This window comes from Ziziphus jujuba, chromosome 6, assembly GCF_031755915.1.
Source record: "Ziziphus jujuba cultivar Dongzao chromosome 6, ASM3175591v1".
Lineage (NCBI taxonomy): Eukaryota > Viridiplantae > Streptophyta > Magnoliopsida > Rosales > Rhamnaceae > Ziziphus > Ziziphus jujuba.
The window spans coordinates 4,971,955-4,991,494 of record NC_083384.1 but is presented as its reverse complement, the minus strand read 5'-3'; the positions used below and the strand labels follow the sequence as shown (position 1 = coordinate 4,991,494).

At 34.2% G+C, this 19,540-nt stretch overlaps 2 protein-coding genes across 4 annotated transcripts; both read right to left on the bottom strand.

The window, feature by feature from the left end:
• Positions 1-276: 276 nt before the first annotated feature.
• On the bottom strand, positions 277-5,964 carry LOC107431491 (probable inactive receptor kinase At5g58300). Of its 3 annotated transcripts, none has more exons than XM_016042427.4 (3): positions 5,542-5,964; positions 1,639-2,995; positions 277-1,286 (listed from the first exon to the last, which is right to left on the bottom strand). In XM_016042427.4, exons 2-3 carry the CDS (start codon positions 2,909-2,911, stop codon positions 658-660), a joined length of 1,902 nt encoding a protein of 633 aa, XP_015897913.3. In that variant the 5' UTR covers positions 2,912-2,995; positions 5,542-5,964; the 3' UTR covers positions 277-657. The 3 variants fall into 3 exon arrangements, with proteins under 3 accessions (XP_015897913.3, XP_015897911.3, XP_015897912.3); XM_016042425.4 differs by having other exon boundaries at positions 5,596-5,963; XM_016042426.4 differs by lacking the exon at positions 5,542-5,964 and adding an exon at positions 5,299-5,485.
• Positions 5,965-10,044: 4,080 nt separating this feature from the next.
• LOC107431481 (uncharacterized) lies at positions 10,045-14,733 on the bottom strand. Its single transcript, XM_016042400.4, has 5 exons — positions 14,087-14,733; positions 13,410-13,515; positions 12,484-12,607; positions 11,308-12,228; positions 10,045-10,669 (listed from the first exon to the last, which is right to left on the bottom strand). The coding sequence occupies exons 1-5, from the start codon at positions 14,301-14,303 to the stop codon at positions 10,265-10,267; spliced, it is 1,773 nt and encodes a 590-aa protein (XP_015897886.3). The 5' UTR covers positions 14,304-14,733; the 3' UTR covers positions 10,045-10,264.
• Positions 14,734-19,540: the final 4,807 nt, after the last annotated feature.

The following is a 19,540-nucleotide window of genomic DNA, read 5'->3' as shown; positions in this document are numbered from 1 at the left end:
ATTTTATTTTAATTTTTTTTTTTTGGATTAAGAGTTCTATTAGAAAGCAAAAATATCACTTTGGATCTCCCAAACATGGTTTTACAATTTCTTTTTCATTGACTGCTAGACGTTCATTCTTTTCAATAAATTCCAAGTTGAACTATTTACCAGAAAGCTTTCATTTGTTATACTTCAATCTAAGCAGAGAGAGACTAGGCAGTTTCGAGAATTTCAGAATGCGTTTGGTTATTTCCTGGTTGTACTTCAACAGCATTTGCAAGAAACAACAAAGAATTCATGCAGAATATCTCCCGGATTAAGTTCTTCGAAGTCTGGCTACAATATATTTACAGAAGAGGGGAGTCTTCTTTTTCCCTCTTCTTCCAAGGAGCTTTGCAGAACTTGCTGATACTAACAGCTTAAAACCAACTTACATATGTTTTGAGAGGGCATAAAAATGTTAAACAATCAATTTCTGCTAAGACACTAAAAAGAATCACAAATGGACAGATAGAGTCGCAAGAAAAAGGAAAGGGATTTCATATGCTTTACTTGTGTGGACCTGCTCTAATAACCTAGCCACCACGTGCCTTTTGGAAAGTAATTTTATACATGAGCTTATAATATTCCTGGACAGAAAGTTAAAGAATACGAATGGAGGCAAGGCCAGGCTATTCATGGGGTCTGTGCAGTTGGAGTTTTGGGTTTGCTGTCCTCTGGTGATGACCGGTTTTCAGAATCTGATGGCCGGATTTCCTCTATCATCCGAACAACTACCTCCATAGATGGTCTCATGTCGGGCATCCTTGCCACACATGCCATTGCTATTTGAAGCATTTGTACCAACTCTTCTTCAATATTTTGATACTTCATGAGTTCTACATCAAAAACCTCAGCTGTCCATTCCTCCCGAACAACAGACTGAACCCACCTTGGAAGATCAACAACATCATCACGTCCTGGTGACTGGACTGGTGCTTTACCTGTCAGCATCTCAAGAAGTACAACGCCAAAACTATATATATCAGATTTCTGAGTAGCTTTTCGGATTTCAACTACCTCTGGAGCTCGGTACCCCACACTTCTGGAAGGAACAGTTGGAAAGTTCATAAGAGGAGCAAGGCCAAAATCTGAGATACAGCCATTGAGTTCTTGAGTGAGGAGGACATTGGAGGACTTGATGTTGCCATGGACAAATTTACCTCCACCTGCTGAATGTACATGGGCAATGCCCCTTGCACATCCAAGCGAAATCTTCAATCTTAAGTCCCAGTCTGGTGGGGTTCGTCCACTTTCCTGGTACCCTGCAAGATTGGATAAGGCGGAGGATTAATTTCCAAGTAACATCTCAAGCATTCACCCAGGCAGAGGCTTATAAGAAGAAAATACGCATACCATGTTCTTTAAAGCCTTCTGAAAACCATTATTTCACTAGTTTTTAGTAACATATACTGTCTTGTGTGGCCATTAGCACTGAGAATTATATTCTGTTCTTAACAAAAATATGAACAAAAAATAAAAAAATCCTGGTCTTACAACTAGTGACCAATCATGGATTTTACAAAGTTCATTTTAATTTATTATGAGAGATAATGGATGCTCACCAATGAAAAGAACAAAGTACAAGCAACAACAATATGACTAAATAGAACGTACCATGTAATAGTGTGGAAAAGCTACCAGCTGTTACGTAGTCATAGACAAGGAGTTTCTCATCCTTGGAATAGTAATAAGCGCGGAGAGGCACAACATTTGGGTGCTGACTGACCCTCCCCACATTCTCCATTTGCTGCTCAAACTCTCTCTTCCCCACAACCACTTCTTTCAATCTCTTCACAACCACTGTTGTTCCCTCCTCCAGGATGGCCTTGTATGTGGTTCCATAGCTCCCTTTACCCAGCACTTCAGCTGAAGCTCTTAGCAAATCCTCAAGATCAAAATTATAAGAACAACCTTCAAAGAAAACTAATTTGTTTTTCTCAGCCTCTTGTACTCCACTCCCAAAGTCCTCCTTTGGCTGCTCACCCCTTCCACCCTTTGCTTTCGCAACAACACCGCCATCTCTTTTTTTTTTCTTCAAGCAGCAAAACACAGTTACCAGAACTAGAAGAAACAACACTGCAGATCCACCAACTACAATAGCAATGATAGCTCCAATACTCAGTTTTTTTTTGGAACCAGCTTCTGGTTTAGGAGTTGGCCCAGGTGGTAAATGAGCTGGTTCAGGAGAAGTTGAGGGAGGAATAAGAGAGCACTGGTTTAGTGGTGGCCCACATAATTGCAAGTTCCCTTCAAAGGAAGAAACAGGGAATTTTTTGAGGGCTGCAGGAATTGAACCATTTAAGTGATTGTTGCTAAAGTTCAAATGCTTAAGCCTTGTGAGGTTGAAGTTGGGGATGGGTCCACTAAGCAGATTGTTACTAAGGTTTAGCCCAGTGAGGTTAGTTAAATTTTGAATTGTAGCTGGAATGGTGCCAGTGAGGGAGTTGAAGGACAGATCAAGAACAGTGAGCTGAGAAGACAGAGAAGAGGGAATATCACTTGAAAAATTATTATTTTGAAGGTATAAGTAGCGGAGGGAAGGGAGGGACAGAATGTCAGAAGGGAGACTCCCATTGAGGCTGTTGGATCGAAGGCTAAGGATCATAAGGGAATCCAATTTCCCAAGCGTGTTGGTTGGAATTGGTCCATGCAGTCCAACACCAGGAAGGCGGACAACAAGCACATGGGATCCATCCAAGCTGCAATTGATGCCAACCCAAGTGCAGACTGGTTTAGCAGGACTCCAGTCAACTTTAGGACCATGAGGAACATTAGAAATAAAATCAAGGAGGGCTTGCTTGTCTGAATCTAGCTCAGCTATAGTTTGGTGAATAAAAACCAGCTGTATGAGGAAAAATAACGTTGCATAGAATAAATGTGGCTTCATATGGTAATCTTTGTCAAGAGATCAAAAGATCTCTTGACCACAACAAAGAATACAAGTGTGATCTCAGCAATTCTTGTTCATTCCCTGCAACATAATAAAAGTCTCAAAAGTTGCTATTGATCATCTTAACATCATAGAAAATGAGGGAACAACTGCAGCAAGTCATTGGGAAAAAATGGAAAAGAAAAGAACTTTAATTCTGTATTTGTATCATACAAGACACTGAAAAGAATAACAAATTGTCATATTAAAGTGTGTACATTGTGCGAGCTATAGTACAAAAATCACCAGTTTGGCCTACTTAATGCAAATCAAAGCTTTTTCACTAGAAACTTTGATTAATAATTGATTAAAAAAAGAAAGAAAGAAAGTGGAACATCCTGGCCCAAACTGTCTTAAGCAATTAAAACAAAATAGAAGTTCTAGAAACCTTTTAGGATTTAACCAGATGCCTAGAAACTAAGTTTAACAGCACTGAAAAAAACCTTGGTAATTGGGATCTGGTCTACTCAAAGCCCCACCCAGCAGGAGAGAGAAAGTCCCAATGTAGGCCACTCTTAACAAAAGAAATTCTAAAAGACTTAAAGGTCAGTTCTTTATCTTCTTGAACCTTAATAGTTCATTACACTATCAAGTAAACTATTAATATTAATCAGATTTGTCTTCAAATATTTTAATTTACATGTCATCCTAACAAATGGATATAGGAAAAGAGGGAAACCCTTTTCCTATCCAAAGTAGACTTCGGCAAAGCTGTATTTTTGCCTCGGCTACCATACATCAAAATATTCAGAGCTGTATTTTTGCCTCGGCTACCATACATCAAAATATTCTTACAGAACAAAAGTCAAAGATCTAAAAAGTATTAAGAGAGTATTTAGCATAATCAACATTATCTAGATGTCTAAAAGTAAAAAGTAACCTTCATAAAAATAACAAAAGTAAAAGCATATTCTTTTTCAGTAAAGAGAAAAAAGCTTTAAAGCATAATACAATGCTGACAGAATCCCTTTTTCAGCATTTTTTTTTTTTTTTTTTTTTTCATTTTGCTCTTTCGTGAATCAAAGACTCTCAAAACTTGCTCACTCCATGGAATAAATAAACGAAGAAAACGCATAATAAAGAAAAATGTGCAACCAAAACTTTTATATTATATAGCTTCCAATTTTCTCCTGGTTCAAAGGACAGACAAATTTTCTATTTGTTGCTTGTTTTCCTTAACTGCTGGTCAAGTCCAATTTTTTTATGAAAAATTTGGCACAACGTTTGGGGGCTTTGTTTTCCACCTTGCAAAAATTTAGCAAATATTCATGAGCCACTTTTTCTTTAAAAAAAGAGTGTAATGGAGAATGTTCCAGACTATGATTGAATAGCTAAGATTTTCTGAAAAGATTTAAAATTGCACGTTTTTTCAGATCTAAAACAAGTAGTCTCTATTAGTCTCACTAGATTACATTTTCTAAATTTGAATATCCATAAGCTTTCCTTTCAAAAGCCCGTAAATTTTGAAAAATGGGTATAATGCAAAGACAGTTCAAAACAACTCATTTTCACAAGTGAAATCTGGGTTTAAAAAACAAAAAATTAAAAATAAAAAAATTTCTATCTCAACCATATGGAGGAAATATGGAGGAGAAAATGGGGTCATTTTGAAGAAAGCATATCGACTAATGGATCTCAGTGAAACTATTTATCCATCTTCACAGAGAAAGAAAGGGGGGGGGGGGGGAAATGGTGACATGAATCGTATTGATACTAATCCCCTTGCAGGAAATATAATCTCCTGGTCCAATGAAGCTCATTCTGAGAAAATCTTGTGTCTGAAACAAAGATTGAGTAATCAAATTGAGATCTGTTTTGCAGAAGATGAAAAAAGTGGAAATCTTCAACCTCAAATTCATAGTAAATTTGGAACCTATCCCTACATAGTTTAATAGAAAAGTTCATCTAAAAAATCAGTTGGATCCAATTTTGGCAATAAATATTAACCTTTTTTTTTTTTTTTTTCAACTCAACTGCCATTTCAGAACTCCACAAATTCTAAAAATAAACAATTTTTTTCCCTACTCCATTAATGAATAAAACCCTTTTCATTTCTCGGCTTGCAAAAGAAACAAAGCAAGAATAAACAATATAGCAGTATAAAAAGCATAATTAAGAAAACTCACTTGTTATAATAAAGAAATTCGTTATATTTCTTCTAATTCACTTAAACTTCTAATCAACGAAACAGAGATGGCTCTAAACAAAGACAAGCATTTTCTCCTAACTTTCATTCATCAGCATCTAAAACCCACAGCCCAACCAGCAATGCACCCAAAACCCTTAAACTTTCAAAAACGAAACAACAACAATTTCACAGACAGAGGGAAAAAACTGAAGAAAACCTGAAAAGCCGGGAAATGGGGAAGAAGAGCAATCAGTGAGTGAAGCAGCAAGTGTGGAGATGAACGAGGAAAAAGTGCGTTATACCAAATATATAGATATATATAAAGGTGTATATATATATATATATATAAAAGAAAAGGGTATAATTAAGTGAGCTTTAACGGCATATCTTAAGGAATACGCAGCGCGGAACACTAAAGAGGGTGACAGAAGAAGAAGAATAATAAGTAAAAAATGGGTACCCAGATTCGGAAGCAGAGATTCAACGTTCAACTGAGAAAGAGAGAGAGTAGTACCGGCATTGAAGCTTGTTGTTGAAGCAAACACGGTAGTAGTAGAAACGTGCCCCACGCAGATCTCGATGCCTTTATACCGTTTCGAAGCTTGGATTCCATTCTCTTTCTATTCTCTCTCTCTCTCTCTCTCTCTCTCTCTCTCTCTCTCTCTCTCTCTCTCTCTCTTTTCCTGATGAATGTTTTTTTCGTTGAGCTGCTGTGGACTTTCTCTCTCTCTCTCTCTCTCTCTCTCTCTATCTCTTTCTTCTTCTTGCTCCGCAAACTACAAAAAGTTGCAGCATTCCGTTACTTCAGCGTCACCCAAAAATCTGTTTCACTCTAGTTTTGGTATTTATAAATCATCTGGAAGTAATAGAATTGGTTCAGAAGAGCACAAGGGTGAGTCTTATTGTTATTATTATTATTTTATTAATATTGTTTTCTTTGGTGCGGTGTGAAGTAAATTGAAGTTTTTTAACGGCCTTAATTGTACAAAATGGTATTTATTAGTAGTGATGATACATGCACCATGTTAATATATTATCAATTGTTATACTTAAACTAAAATCAATTATGATCATATAGGAAAATCAATTAGAGTAGAATTATAATTTATATTTTATTATAATTTTTTTACATGATACATTTTACCATGTCTTTATAAAATCATTCAACTAAATGAATATTCTCAAAATTGCATCTAAAAGTGCAAAATGTGATATAATTAAGAGGGTCAAATGTAATTACCCAAACTAAACCACAAGGCATATTACTTTGACTATATTTCACTTTTCATTCTTTCTTTTTCCTTTATTTATTATTTTTTTTTTTTGGCAATAATATTTTGCATATTTTTTTATTTTGGAAAATTTTGGCCAGTGAAAGCAATGGATATTAAATAATTGGAATAGGAAAAATGGGTATTTCTAACATTTTATCATAAGTTGTGGCATTTAGTGCCATTGTTTATAGTTTTTTTAACCACACATATATTGGTCAAATAAATGATTCAAACTAATAACCTCTTTTTGTTGTGGAGAAGAGTAATGATATTACTTGTCAGATAGAAAGTGTCCTAGCATTAAAGAGACAATGAAGGTACGAAGTCCTTCTTCTTCTTCTCCACCTTCTTCTTCATTTTTACCCCCCGAAAGAAGTCATTTTTTTTCTTTTTCTTTTCTTTTTCTTTTTTCTTTTTCTTTTCCTTTTTCTTTTTCTTTTTTATTATTATGATTATATATCGTTTGATCTTATGTTTATGTCTTTTATTTAGGAAAGGTGAATTGTCTTTTGGTTAAAATTTACAATATTTGGTTAATGTATGTAGTCAAAGGCCATATATATATATAATACACCATTTCAACTAATATAATTACTTGGTGCAAAAACAGAAAATAATAATAATAATATTAACAATAATTACTAATATGAAAATAATAATAAAATTATCATTAAATACTCATTTAAGGTATGTTGCTATAGTAATAAATAAGTGATTTAAGAAATTTTGGGATATACATAGAGATCAATTTTTCATAAGAATATGTCATTAATTATCCTCTTTGTTTCATCTTTGATATTATTTTCCAATAACAATTATTATTAACTTGGCAGTATGCATTCTAGGTATTAAAAATACAATAGATTTGACAATAAAAATTGAAGGGTAATTAATTGAGACAATTGGGAATCTTGGGAGAAACTTGCATGTTACAATTATGTCTTTCAGTCCTTTGTCAATGAGAAAGCATGGTTTTCAGAGTCTCTTAATTGCTATATATATATGTTGGGACAAATGTTTCTAAACCATTGGAATTGAACCCTTTCTCTACCAAATTTTTTTGCCTTGCTTTTAGCAATTAAACTAGAAAGTCTCACTCTTGACTATCAGGCCACATATACCCTTCTCTGTTTATTTCTCCATGAAAAACAAAATATGGAAAAAGCAATTTGATAGAATGAAACTACTTTCCATTGGGCCTTAAGTGGACAACTCACCGATGGTGGATCACTTTTCTAATTCGAATCTTCTAATACTTATTCCAGGGGAAAAAAGAAAAATGAGTGAGAAAGCATAATACTTTTATATATTTGATGAATTTTTTGGCTTGAAGAAACTTCTAATCATGGAGCAAACAACAAATGCAGGATTAGAGTTGGTTGAAGGTGATCTCATCTATCTATACATGACCCACGTATATAGATAGATGAAATAATCAAATAATTTTTTTGAAAAAATAAATGTTCAGTCACAATTAGTAAAATCCTAAGTCTTAATAAACATGACATAATTAATCCTATATTCAGCGTCTATATTAATTTTTTGGGTTCCTCACTGTTCAAATATTGGAGCACTCCTCTCAAATTTCATGCTTTTTTAAAAATAAAAAAAATCTGAAATTAATCTTTAGTATTTTAAGACCCTTATTTTTGTTTTATTTTTAAAGAATTTTATTTGTAACTACATTTTGTTTTTTTTTTTTTTTGGGGCTAAGAATTTTGTAACTACTTGAAAGATTCAAATACTCATGAATCTGAATTGAATAATGGTAGGTGAAGGACAGTAACGATACTAATTACAAGTGGACAAACTGTTTCTGTCAATTACTCAGACATGGAACCCACCCTGAAAATGAAGTCCTTGTGTGCTTCCACTACCTACCATCCTATTCAAAACAAATTCAAATTCTCATTCCTCATATTTGTCTACTTCTTCAATTTTCTAAATTCAAAAATATATGTATTTGACTTAATAATTGAATGACAACCAAAATATAAAATAATAGAACCCTCTTTTTTTTCAAAAAAAATACACACACACACACATAAATATATACATATATATATATATATATATATATATATTTAGAGGAGAAAAATATAATTATTTGGAAAGACACATGCTTTGCGTACCAATTGCATGAATTTAATATAATACTAATGAAATTCAACGCTTTTAGATGTGTATGAACAAAAAGGTCTTAGAGTACCATGAGTAGCTCAAGAATTTACACATGAAGTTAGGTATGGATAATTTTCAACTGTAGTTAATGTAAGCCAAAGTAGAAAATGATAAATTTTGTCCTTTCCTTTATTTTTCCCATCTAGTTTCTTCTTAGCAGGAATACTGACAACGTGTAAAGCCAATGACCAGTTTTTGATATGAAATCAGAAGGAAATGAGAAGGTCCCCTCCCTCTTCTCAAGTGTGAACTAGTAGAATGGTCCTTATACTGAGTTTTTGGTTAGATCGTGGTCGATAAGATAATAAATTCTATATGTCTAAATTATTAATGCTTGACAAAAATTTTTTTTTTTTTCTTTTCCATTTTTTTTACGAAAGTAGACAGTGCAATATATGTCATCTCTAATTGTAACTATGCATGGATGAGTAAAGTTGACTTAATTTGGTGGAATTTGAACTTTAATATGCCATTTAGCAAATAAAAAAAAGTCTATTGAATGCATGAGAATGGTTGAATACCAATTTGATGAACTATTTCAAAGAGTATCTGTCATTGATTATAATAAGCTTTTGGAGCTCAAAGTTTAAAACAAAGTTTGTTGGGTCCTTTAAAACTCTCAAGGTTTATTCTTTAAAAATTATAGTTACATGTCAATTACATAGTGATTATTATACTAATTAAAGCAATTATTCTATATATTAAAAAAAAAAAAAAGATAATAAAAAACCACGTTGTAACCACCTCTACCAAATGAGTTGACTCAAATTAGATATCAATCATGAAAGCATCCAGAAATTCTCCATGCCCTTGTGAGTTCTGTTTAACACCCACTAATTTATCATTTTTCATATTCCATACACCAGTTCAGATTTTATAATTAAAATGGAACATAAATATATAATTATGAATGTATATAATAATATATATTTTTTTAAAATAATAATAATAATTTGCATCCCTTTTACAAAACATAATCCAATCATTTAAGTTTAATGCTTCATAAAACGTATAAAAAACAAATTCTCCAACGCAGATGATTCAAGCATTTTCCATTTTCAACAATTCACATGTCCGTCTCTTCCCTCGGGGTAGGTAGGGTTGGTGCCTAGCTGTTTTTTTTTTTTTTTTTTTTGGGTGATGTTTTTAGGAAGTTTAGATTGACCTAGACTTTTCTTGGTCAACGTCAAGGCCCAGATATATATATATATATATCACATCCGTGGCTCAGTTGTTAAGCCCACCAGATGATGTACCGTATTTGAAGGCTCAGATGTATAAGCCTAAGCCCTTTTCTACTGGGTCACCCCATATGGGCTCATTTCTAGCCCAATGTAGGCCCAAAATGACCAAACAATCTGATTGCAAACTGGATAAATTTTCTACTTGCAAGACCATTTTGACTCTACACACCTCCTTCCTCGAATGTACAATTTCCACGAATGCATGACCATGAAGTTTATTTACTAATACAAAAACGAACCACCTCTATCTCACGTGATCGTATATCCCAACATCAACAACGTAGATAGTAGATTTCATTGATTTTCTCTGCAGAAAAACACATACTCCCTCTTCATTTCTTCTTGATTTGAATCACAATTGGACACATTCCATTCTTTATAAAGAAACCAAATAATTTATAGAAACTAATAACTTCAAAAATAAACAACATACAAAAAAAAAAAAAAAAAAAAAAAAAAAAAAAAAAAACCCACTTCCCAGATGTTATAAGAGGCCAAAAGGTTCGGGTAGAGACTCAAATCCATTATCAAAGATGGGACCTTGATCTGTTTTGTCATCAATACTATGCAGCCAGTTTGTGTTCTTCAAATCTTCTTTGAGCAATATTGCATCGTATCGAGAGCTTTCGTAAATGTCCACTTCACTCAGTTTTGCAGAGTATCTTCCCACATCAGATTCAGTTCCATTTTCTACATGTCTATCAATATTGTTTCTATTTTCTAAAACGCTTCCGTGATTATCGTGGTGCAGGCCTCCATTGACGTTGATAGGTGCCGCAGCACTCAGACCACGAACAGACTGAGCCTTTTGGGTAGCAGATCGAATGCTCTGAGGGAAGAGAGTGGTGCCAGAAAGTTGTCGAATGTTCCCTGCGCCACTTCTTATATCCTATATCAAAAAGATCACTCACAAGAATTTAGCTTAAGCCAACAAAATTTCCTCTCCTGGAGAAAAAATAATAATAATAATAATAATAAAATACGTTCAATTGAACAGATTTAACACAACCAACTTTATAGTTCCTTCTCAGATGCGATTAACTGCATCCTTTATGGTGCGGGTACACACCCTACCACATGTGGTAGACCATGTATTTTAGAGTTCAAACCCCACCACACATGTTGTAGGGTGTGTACCCGCATTTGAGATTTATTAACGAAAATCTGTAGCCATTGCTGCAGTGAATAGAGGTGATGACAGAAATAGAATTAGAGCAAGGAGGTGATAACACATTCATGATCTCAAGGTCAGTTTTTATAATTATAGAAGTCCCCGTCTGGTTCGAATACAAATGCATAGATGGTAACAGTGGAGCCATCTATACGGTGTAGTTTATCCAAGAAGTCTGTCAGCAATGACAAGGACAATTTTCCAACCAAATAGCAATAACTGAGTCATCAAATGTTACTCAAGACTATGGAAACAATTTTACGTGCTTGAAATGTAAAACTATTGACCTTTAACCTGAAAATTTCTTCATCATAACTGGCTATGAATCATGTAATATTAAGGTGGGAGTAGCATACCATATGCCTGATAGCCATATCCAGAGATTTCTTTGAGATAGTTCTTCCAAATCCGGTGCTCTCTGTAGCAGTTGTTGAACTCTTCACAGGTTTGCGCATCGCCATGTCAGGGACATGTTGGGCCTTCCGAGTCTCAGTAACATCAGAAAGGTGCCCATTAGCATGTACACGGGCCCTTCCAGAAGGTTCTGTGAGTCTTCCCCTTGAGACTATGGGTGAGGAATGCCGTCTTGGTATACTAGATGTAGCTGTGCTTTCTAAATTCCCCTTCACTGAGACAGCAGCACCAGGTCGGGACCTACCAGCAGAAACTGGCCTATCTGGTAAAGTGGTTCTGAGGTTTGGTGGTGTCTCAAGAGGAAAATCAGGGGGTACAACTGGTTGAGGAGGAGGCCGAACACGTGGGCCTGGAGAGCTTGGACGGGAGGCTGGAGTTGCATTGCGACCATTTGACAAGACACGGCCAGCTGAAAGCGAAGGACCTGAAGCTGGGGACACAGAAGATACAGGACTCCGGCGAGTGGGAGTAGATGGACGAGAGTTTGAACGCGCAACTGGGGAACTCAAATTTGCAGGAATTTGTGGCCTAGAACTAGGAGTGGATGGCCTTGAGCTTTGTCCCGGTCGAGTTTTGTCAATGGAAGAGCTGGTCGGGGATGGACGGGCTCTAGAAGGAGTGGAGGGTCGTGATAGTGTTGGACGGGATGATGGAGTGGAAGATCTTGCTGTAGATGGGGAGCGGGTAATGGGCGATGATGGTCTAGTATAAGATGAAACTGAAGCTGAGCTTGTATTGAGGATCGAGGAGGATCTGTTTGAAGAATAACTACTATAATGTGATGTGGAAATTGAAGAGCGAGTCACTGAACTGCTTCTAGCAGGTCTTGCGGAATGACAACTCTCAGATTGTGAAACTGAAAGCTGAAGAGAGTGATAAATCAGAAATTAATAACGTATACTTTAAAACTTAACAGAATTTAATGCCACGACATCCCATTAAGAAAAATAATCATGAAAAGAGAATACAACAATTAAAAAAGGAAAAATTGGCAGCAAGATAGAAAAGTTTCTTGTTAACCAGCGCCAACTAAAAGGGTAGACAAAAAGAGTGCCAATGACATGCTATTTCAATGGAAATTCACAGCAAACATAAATAAGATTCAGGGCAAGACATACCCTTGAAGCCTTAGTAGCAGAAGCTGATCTTGCTAAGGAACTGCTTCTTGGAGCTGCTAAGGTCGGTTGAGACTCACTTCCCTCTGACGAGGGAAATATTGGAGTCCCAGGAGGAGTGAGAAGCCTGAAGAAATAAAAGGAAACACTAGCAAATCAGATACAGAAAGTAATAAATGATAACTACTTGAGGTGAAATAAAATGTACTACCACAGTAAATATGATGATATATCAAGAGGTTCTAAAGCATTCTCATTTATGTGAAGTGGCAAATAATAATCTCACTAACTGAATATGGTAAATCCTTGAAGATGAAACTAAAATTGAAAACAAGCACCAAACCAAACCCATGAATAAAAAATAAGCCAAATTAATTCGATAGAAGCTAAGATTGAGTGAAGGGAAGACTTTGTTCAATCCATTTCTTTTAAGATAGTTACAAAATGTTTGCAAACGATAGAGTTATTTCCTCAGCAAAGAAGGTACTTTGACAAATCTTGACATGCATCATGCTATGCGTATTCGAATTTCATCACAAATCTATTAACTTGATAGCATAATCACAAATGGTAGGAATATCTATTTGAAATGTTGCTATCATAAAATGCAACAGAATTCCATTTAATTTATGTTGATCTGCCTAAACTTGATCCTTTGTCTTCTAAGTTGGATCAATTCCCTAACAGGCAAAATAAAAATTCAATACAAAATTTAAAAATAATAATAGTAAAATAAAATCAGATAACAATTGGCTTATGAACATAGCGATACATGTGAGCAAAGATTTACTCTCACTCAAGTGAAAAAAAAAATATATATATATATATATATATAATTTTTCAAGAATGGATTTGGCTTGTGAAGCAGATCTAAACTGAAAACAAAATAAACGAATTGAATTAAGTGGAAAGAACAGTTGAGAAGCTACCAATCATAGTCATGCTTTCCTCCATCTGTGGATGAGAGCAGATCATCAATTGTATTCCTCGTCACTTTCGCGGATCCCACTGATAATCTCCCCAATTTCACCGAAACTATTGCCCACAAAACATAACCAAAAAAACAAAATATATATATCAATGTAAGCGCAACACAATTTAAAAAGAAACCATGTAAATAATTGGAAGAAAAAAATTAAATCTTCAAAAGAAGGGGAAGATCAGGCATTTCCAAGATCAAATTTTGAAAAGATAATAATCGTAAAGGAAAAAAAAAAAAAAAAAATGGAACTCAGACATCAACGATCGTCAAAACGCTGTCGTTGTAGCAGACTAAACTATAAAGCGACATCGTTGGCCAGAGCAAGCCGACAAATTTCCGATTACAGAATTATCGGTGGTCAAACGCATTGTTTTGAACGGGGCTTAAACAATAAAACGACGTCGGCTTTTGTCATCTGAAATAATGGTTCTGAAAGTAAACTTGATCTTCGTGTAGCCGAATAGTTAAGGTACACAGAGAGAGAGAGAGAGAACCGGCCCAGAACTAAAACATAAGCTCCGATGACCAAATTGCCCCCGTCTTCCTCTTCATCCTTAAAAAACGAAACCATACACATACAATTGAGCACAACAGAAAAGGGCAATTCGGGATCGAAAAATGTACCATCGGAGGATTCATCGGAAGAGGTAACAGAGAGGCTGCGGCGGTTCTTGGAGAAGAGATCCAAACTGTTCTCTTCGGCGGCGGTGGCGTCTCTGTTGACGGAGGAGTTGTTGGAAATTCCGGCGGTGAGAGTCAAGCTGCGGCCTCGCCGGTGATGGGAACCCGCCGGAGTATTCCTTCCAGCGACTAGAGATTCCCTGACATTGTTCCGGTTCATGATGATGGCATGGAAACTGGGAAGTGGCTAGGCTTCCATAGCTAGCTAGCCAACCAGCGACCTACCCCTGAGCTTCGGTTTGTCGCTTTCTAAGGCTTCAATGGTCCGAAACTGAATGTGGGTCTTCTGGGGCTCTGAATCTCAGAGAGATTGAGATCGAGAGAGAGTGGAGTAGATGCAACGAGTGCAAGATTGTCAGTCATGGAGCTTCTTGTTTTCCTTTTTGTTTTGTTTTTTTTTTTTTTTTGTTGTTTTTTATTTTATTTTATTGATATATATTTTTTGTGTTTTAAGCTTTACGTCACATGAGAGAGAAAGGAAAGAGAGTGAGATGAGCTTTTAGATCTGAAAGCACGCAAAATGGTATACTAAAACAGTCTGCTTCAAGATCTGTGCACCATCCTCTTTTTTGGTTTAGTTCTTCTTTCTTCGATTTATTTCTTTTATTGTAACCTTTTGAATTTTAATGAATGGTATTGTTTTTAACAATTACTTAAACTACAAAAAGCTCAATTGATCAAATCTAAAATTAGTTTAATTTTTTGTAATTATGTCAAATTTCAATAGAGATTTTAGTAAAGTTTTAATCTTTTTTTTTTTTTTTTTTGGTTGACGATTTACTAAAAAGATATTTCCCTTTTTAAAATGTTTAAATCATGGAAAATAATTTTCCTAATTTTGAACAGAAATATCTCTTCACTTGTTGAAAATCATTTCATTGTGATCTTTGTTTTTTGGAACTCAATACTTCATGTTACAATTATATGATAAAATTAGTAATACATACTCTTATTATAGAGTATGATTGATATTTTGTTTCAACAAAAAAAAGAGTATGATTGATATTTAAAATATGAAATAATATTCAAAATAATAATTTTTCTAAGATGGCGTGTCATTGTCAGTGACTCTATGATCATCTATAACCAAGATGATCGCCACTTGTCAACATTCAAGTGGACCAAGTTTTGTATTGGATACCTTAATCATAACCAAAACTGTCTTCTCCTCCGATGGAATTAACAAATAATCCTCAAGTGGATGACTTTGCTCCACATTGCATTTTGTGATCAATCATCATCAACTTTGATCAAGGGCCTAAAATAGATGTTTGTTTATGTTTTTGATGTTAATCCCCTTAATCATACCTTCACTAATTCATATGATTATTAGTAGTACTTTTCATAAAAGGACTTTGGAAAATTTTAGTATAAACGGTGGAGATTTTGGCATATATCCATGTCATGGGGCCCACTTCAAAGACTCCTTTTGGGGCAATTGCATTTGATTCAAGGAAGATCATGGGTCTCTATTCTAATCTCCCAAACCAACCATCTATTTTGAAAAATAATAATAATAGAAGCATAAAAAAAAATAAAAAATTTGTTGGATTAGTTTGACAATCAAAAAGGATGATGTAATTTTTAATTCATTTATTAGATGGGTAGTTGAAAGTTAATAGAAGAAAGCTAGAAAAATGCTTTTCTTAATTTATTTCATGCAGTACCAATATTTATGGTGCAAAGCTAGAAGTATGCTTTTCTTGATTTATTTCATTCAGTACCAATTTTTATGGTGCATTTTGATAGACATTGCAACCAACATCATTATCATAAGCAATTTTCTAGGTCAATAAAATTCATTTAATTCCACCATACTCTATAATTTTCTCTCTTTATAATTCTTTAAAAAAATTGAAAAACAAAAACTAAATAAAATTAATTCTAGTACAACTTTCAGGGAAGCAAATTGCCTACCTAAAAATGTTGAGATTCCTTTTGACTTGAAATAATTGACAACACCAAACATAGCTTATAGAATTAATTACTCACTAATTAATAATTGACTACTTATTCATCAAAATTATAAATATTACTAAATTTGTGGTGGATAATTGGTGGTTCACGTGTGTTTTACATTGCATCTACTCTTTCTGATCCGTGAAGAATGTACTTTTGCACTCATCCAACAAATTTTTTTTGTTTTAACAATCAATTGTCATTGGAGTTTACTTGACAAGTTAAATGAAGTGCATGCTTGCTTTTTCTTAATATTTTTTTAAATTTCAATTTAACTCCTTTCTACATAACTTATTTAAATTTTCTCATTTTTATTTTTAATATGTATGGTAAAATGAAATACAGTTGATGCTTATAGGCAAATTTTCTGAGTAAACATACAAGGATATTATATGGGAATTTCGGTTAATTGAGGTCAAATGGGCCATAGTAAAAAGATGACGCAGAAGTGAAAATGATGTATGAAGAATGAATGGGCCAACATATTAAGCCCAACAGGACAGGAAAGAGGAAACCCCCATGTGATGCTTCCTCAAATAGCAACAATACAATCAAAGATAAAAAATCCCACTAGATTTCCCAAATAAATGAAAAAAGAAAATTGAGGCCGATACACTTGACTTTCCATGATTTTGCAAATTTTGTCCATTTTAGACATCCAAAAATTTTGGCTTTGAGATTGCATTAATTTAGGAGGTGAGTGCCTTGGGTTCATGCATTGAGCCAAGAAATAGATTTTAATTTGAATAATTAATATTTAAATGTACGACTGTTTCAAAAAGAAAATTAGAATTTGTTTTTTCTTTTTTGTAAATTTTTAAAATTTTATATATTTTTATTTAAATAAATAAAAAAAAGAAATATGGAATGAAAGACGGTGGACCCAATCTGCCATTTTGCACGTGCAAACTCATGATGACCATGTGTCATGTGTGACCCATTTACATGATTGAATATCCATCGACTCCTTCCTGCTCTCTCGCGCTCCCTGTCATGTACAACAAAGCCCATGGTCCTACTCAGAGAACCCTGTTCTGTGAACATCTACTCTGTATTGCAATTTTTTCTTTTCTTTTTATTTTTTAATTGCATGTTTAATTATCAAAACTCAGATAAAAACACAATAGGGTATTTAGTAATTATATAAAAAACGAAAGGAAAAAAGAAGAAGAAGCTACTATATGTTATTTTGTTAGAAGTGTATACATGTTGAAATGGAAAGTGGATATGGGAATATGGCTATCTTATTCTAATCCCACTACTTGATAAGTTTCTATTATTGGATGTCCATTCTAAAATATCCAATATGTATCACTTTCTCTATAGTATAAAAACAGATTACCAATAAAAGTTTAAAAAACAAAACAAAATTATATGCGAAGATAGATTTACAGTGCTTTTTGAAACTAATAATGGAAATTAAAATAATTGAATTGGATTAGATTTATATATAAAAGTTAAGATACATGGGAAGCCTTCCAGAGTATGTAAAGCACCAGAATATCTTGGAAGCAAAGCTATAAATGCTTATATGCTTTGTGATGTCTATGATAGGAGCTCTAAAACAAGAGGATAAGACTATATTTATCCTTGAAATCTTTCAATGACCACCACTACTTCATCAATCTTCATCTATATCTATATTCTTGTACAGTGCTCTGTCCCTTCACATGCCTTCTCTGACTCCCAGCTAAAAAGGGAGACATAAAAGGCATATACAAACATATACAAGAACATCTGATATAATACATGGTTGTCTTTATTTTTATTTTTTCGCATATAATATTACGTCATCACCCTCTCCCACTTCATGGTATGTATGACTTTGTTTAGTTGGAAGCAGCCTGCTGTGGCCCATTTCACTCAATCATAGTTGAGATATCAAACCCAATATAAGTGGGCTCTGAAAATTTAAGTTAGGCCCCAACCTAAAGTTGTCCCAACATGAAACCCATTATTTAAACATTTATATGTAGGTATAGTAAAAAAGTATGCATGATGGTCTAATTCTGACTTGGGAAAAGGTTGAGTTGGTGCTGAGGCAAGAATGGATCAAATGGTGAGGGCAAAATATAAAGTTAGAATAGGAGGTGGGTAGGTGATGATATTAATGGGCAATATATAGGAGATTTGATTGGTTGAAACTCGGAAGAGGAGGTGGGGGTAGGCTACTTACATATATTTGGTCATCTTGCATGCTGAGGCAATTAGAATATAGGATTGGATAAAAGTCTATCCATAGATCTCATCTCGCACTCATACAAATATACAAGTATATATTTGCTGTTGACCTTTGTTTTACAAGGTTTTGTTTATGCAAGAATTGCATTATTACTATTATTATTTAATTTCTTCATAAAATAAAATCCATTGAGTAGGTGTGGTCCACTCCACAATCTCATGTATGATCATGTCTTAGGAGCCTTATATCCTTCAATGGCAATTTAGATACAAGAGTAACCATATATTGGCTCTTTTGTTGGCCGACGCATTTTGAGGATTTCAAATGGTGCTCATAGCACAGAATACGCTGTGTTTCTTTTGTATCTATATAATCATATATACAATCCTAATTATATTAAAATATTTTAACTTTGTAAAGTTAGCATATAATATAAATTATTTATAATAAACAAATTGTTACACAGCATCCTTACTTACTTAGAATATTTTTATATGGTCAATGTTGAATATAGACATACATATATATATATATATATATTACACATAAATAAATATATATTTTTTATTGATAATAATTAGTGGTAATATGGTGGCTTGTATAATGGTTTTTGTATGATTTTCGTTTGCAAATAACATTGTCTTTGCATTCAAATCCATACATTGCTTTTATCATTGGGCTATCCCATGGGGACACAACTCTAAATTAAATAATAAAAACTTACTATATATCTCACTAGGCGTGCTCTATGTATAGAGAGCAAAGGATATCTTTATACTTCAAAATTTTGGTTATATGTTTGATTCTCTACTATGGTTGGTGGATACATGAATTGAGGTGGCATATATAGATATATTCAATTACCAAATGAGACTGTCTCATATATATATATATATATATATATAAATCCAATTTGGTACTGCAAACTATTGGTTGAATGCGTATGGAAGATCAAATGGGGGTGCTGTAATAATCTGACGGCTGTTCCACCACTACTTTATATTTTGCAGAGAAAATGTGGGCTATGACTCTTTTCCCACTTTTGGACTTCATAAACTTGTTCCCCAACAGACCTCGGCGGTTGCTTTATGCCCCTCCGACTCTACACCTGGCCATCCACCATTACATTTCCTTTTTGGCCTCTGACGCCAACCCCACCCAGAATACCCACCTCAACGAGGCTTAATTACCCATTTTGCTACCTACTAGCTACTATATATTGTGAAGGAGTTACTTCACTTTCTGCAATATTTTCA

Excerpts from the sequence above, each read along its gene's own strand:
- LOC107431491 (XM_016042427.4), bottom strand. The coding sequence starts at position 2,911 with ATGAAGCCACATTTATTCTATGCAACGTTATTTTTCCTCATACAGCTG. Across the intron at positions 1,287-1,638 it reads CTTTTCCACACTATTACATG|GGTACCAGGAAAGTGGACGA; the intron begins GTACGTTCTATT and ends CCAATCTTGCAG.
- LOC107431481 (XM_016042400.4), bottom strand. The coding sequence starts at position 14,303 with ATGAACCGGAACAATGTCAGGGAATCTCTAGTCGCTGGAAGGAATACT. Across the intron at positions 12,608-13,409 it reads GGAAAGCATGACTATGATTG|GCTTCTCACTCCTCCTGGGA; the intron begins GTAGCTTCTCAA and ends TTATTTCTTCAG. Across the intron at positions 10,670-11,307 it reads ATATGGCTATCAGGCATATG|GATATAAGAAGTGGCGCAGG; the intron begins GTATGCTACTCC and ends TTTTTGATATAG.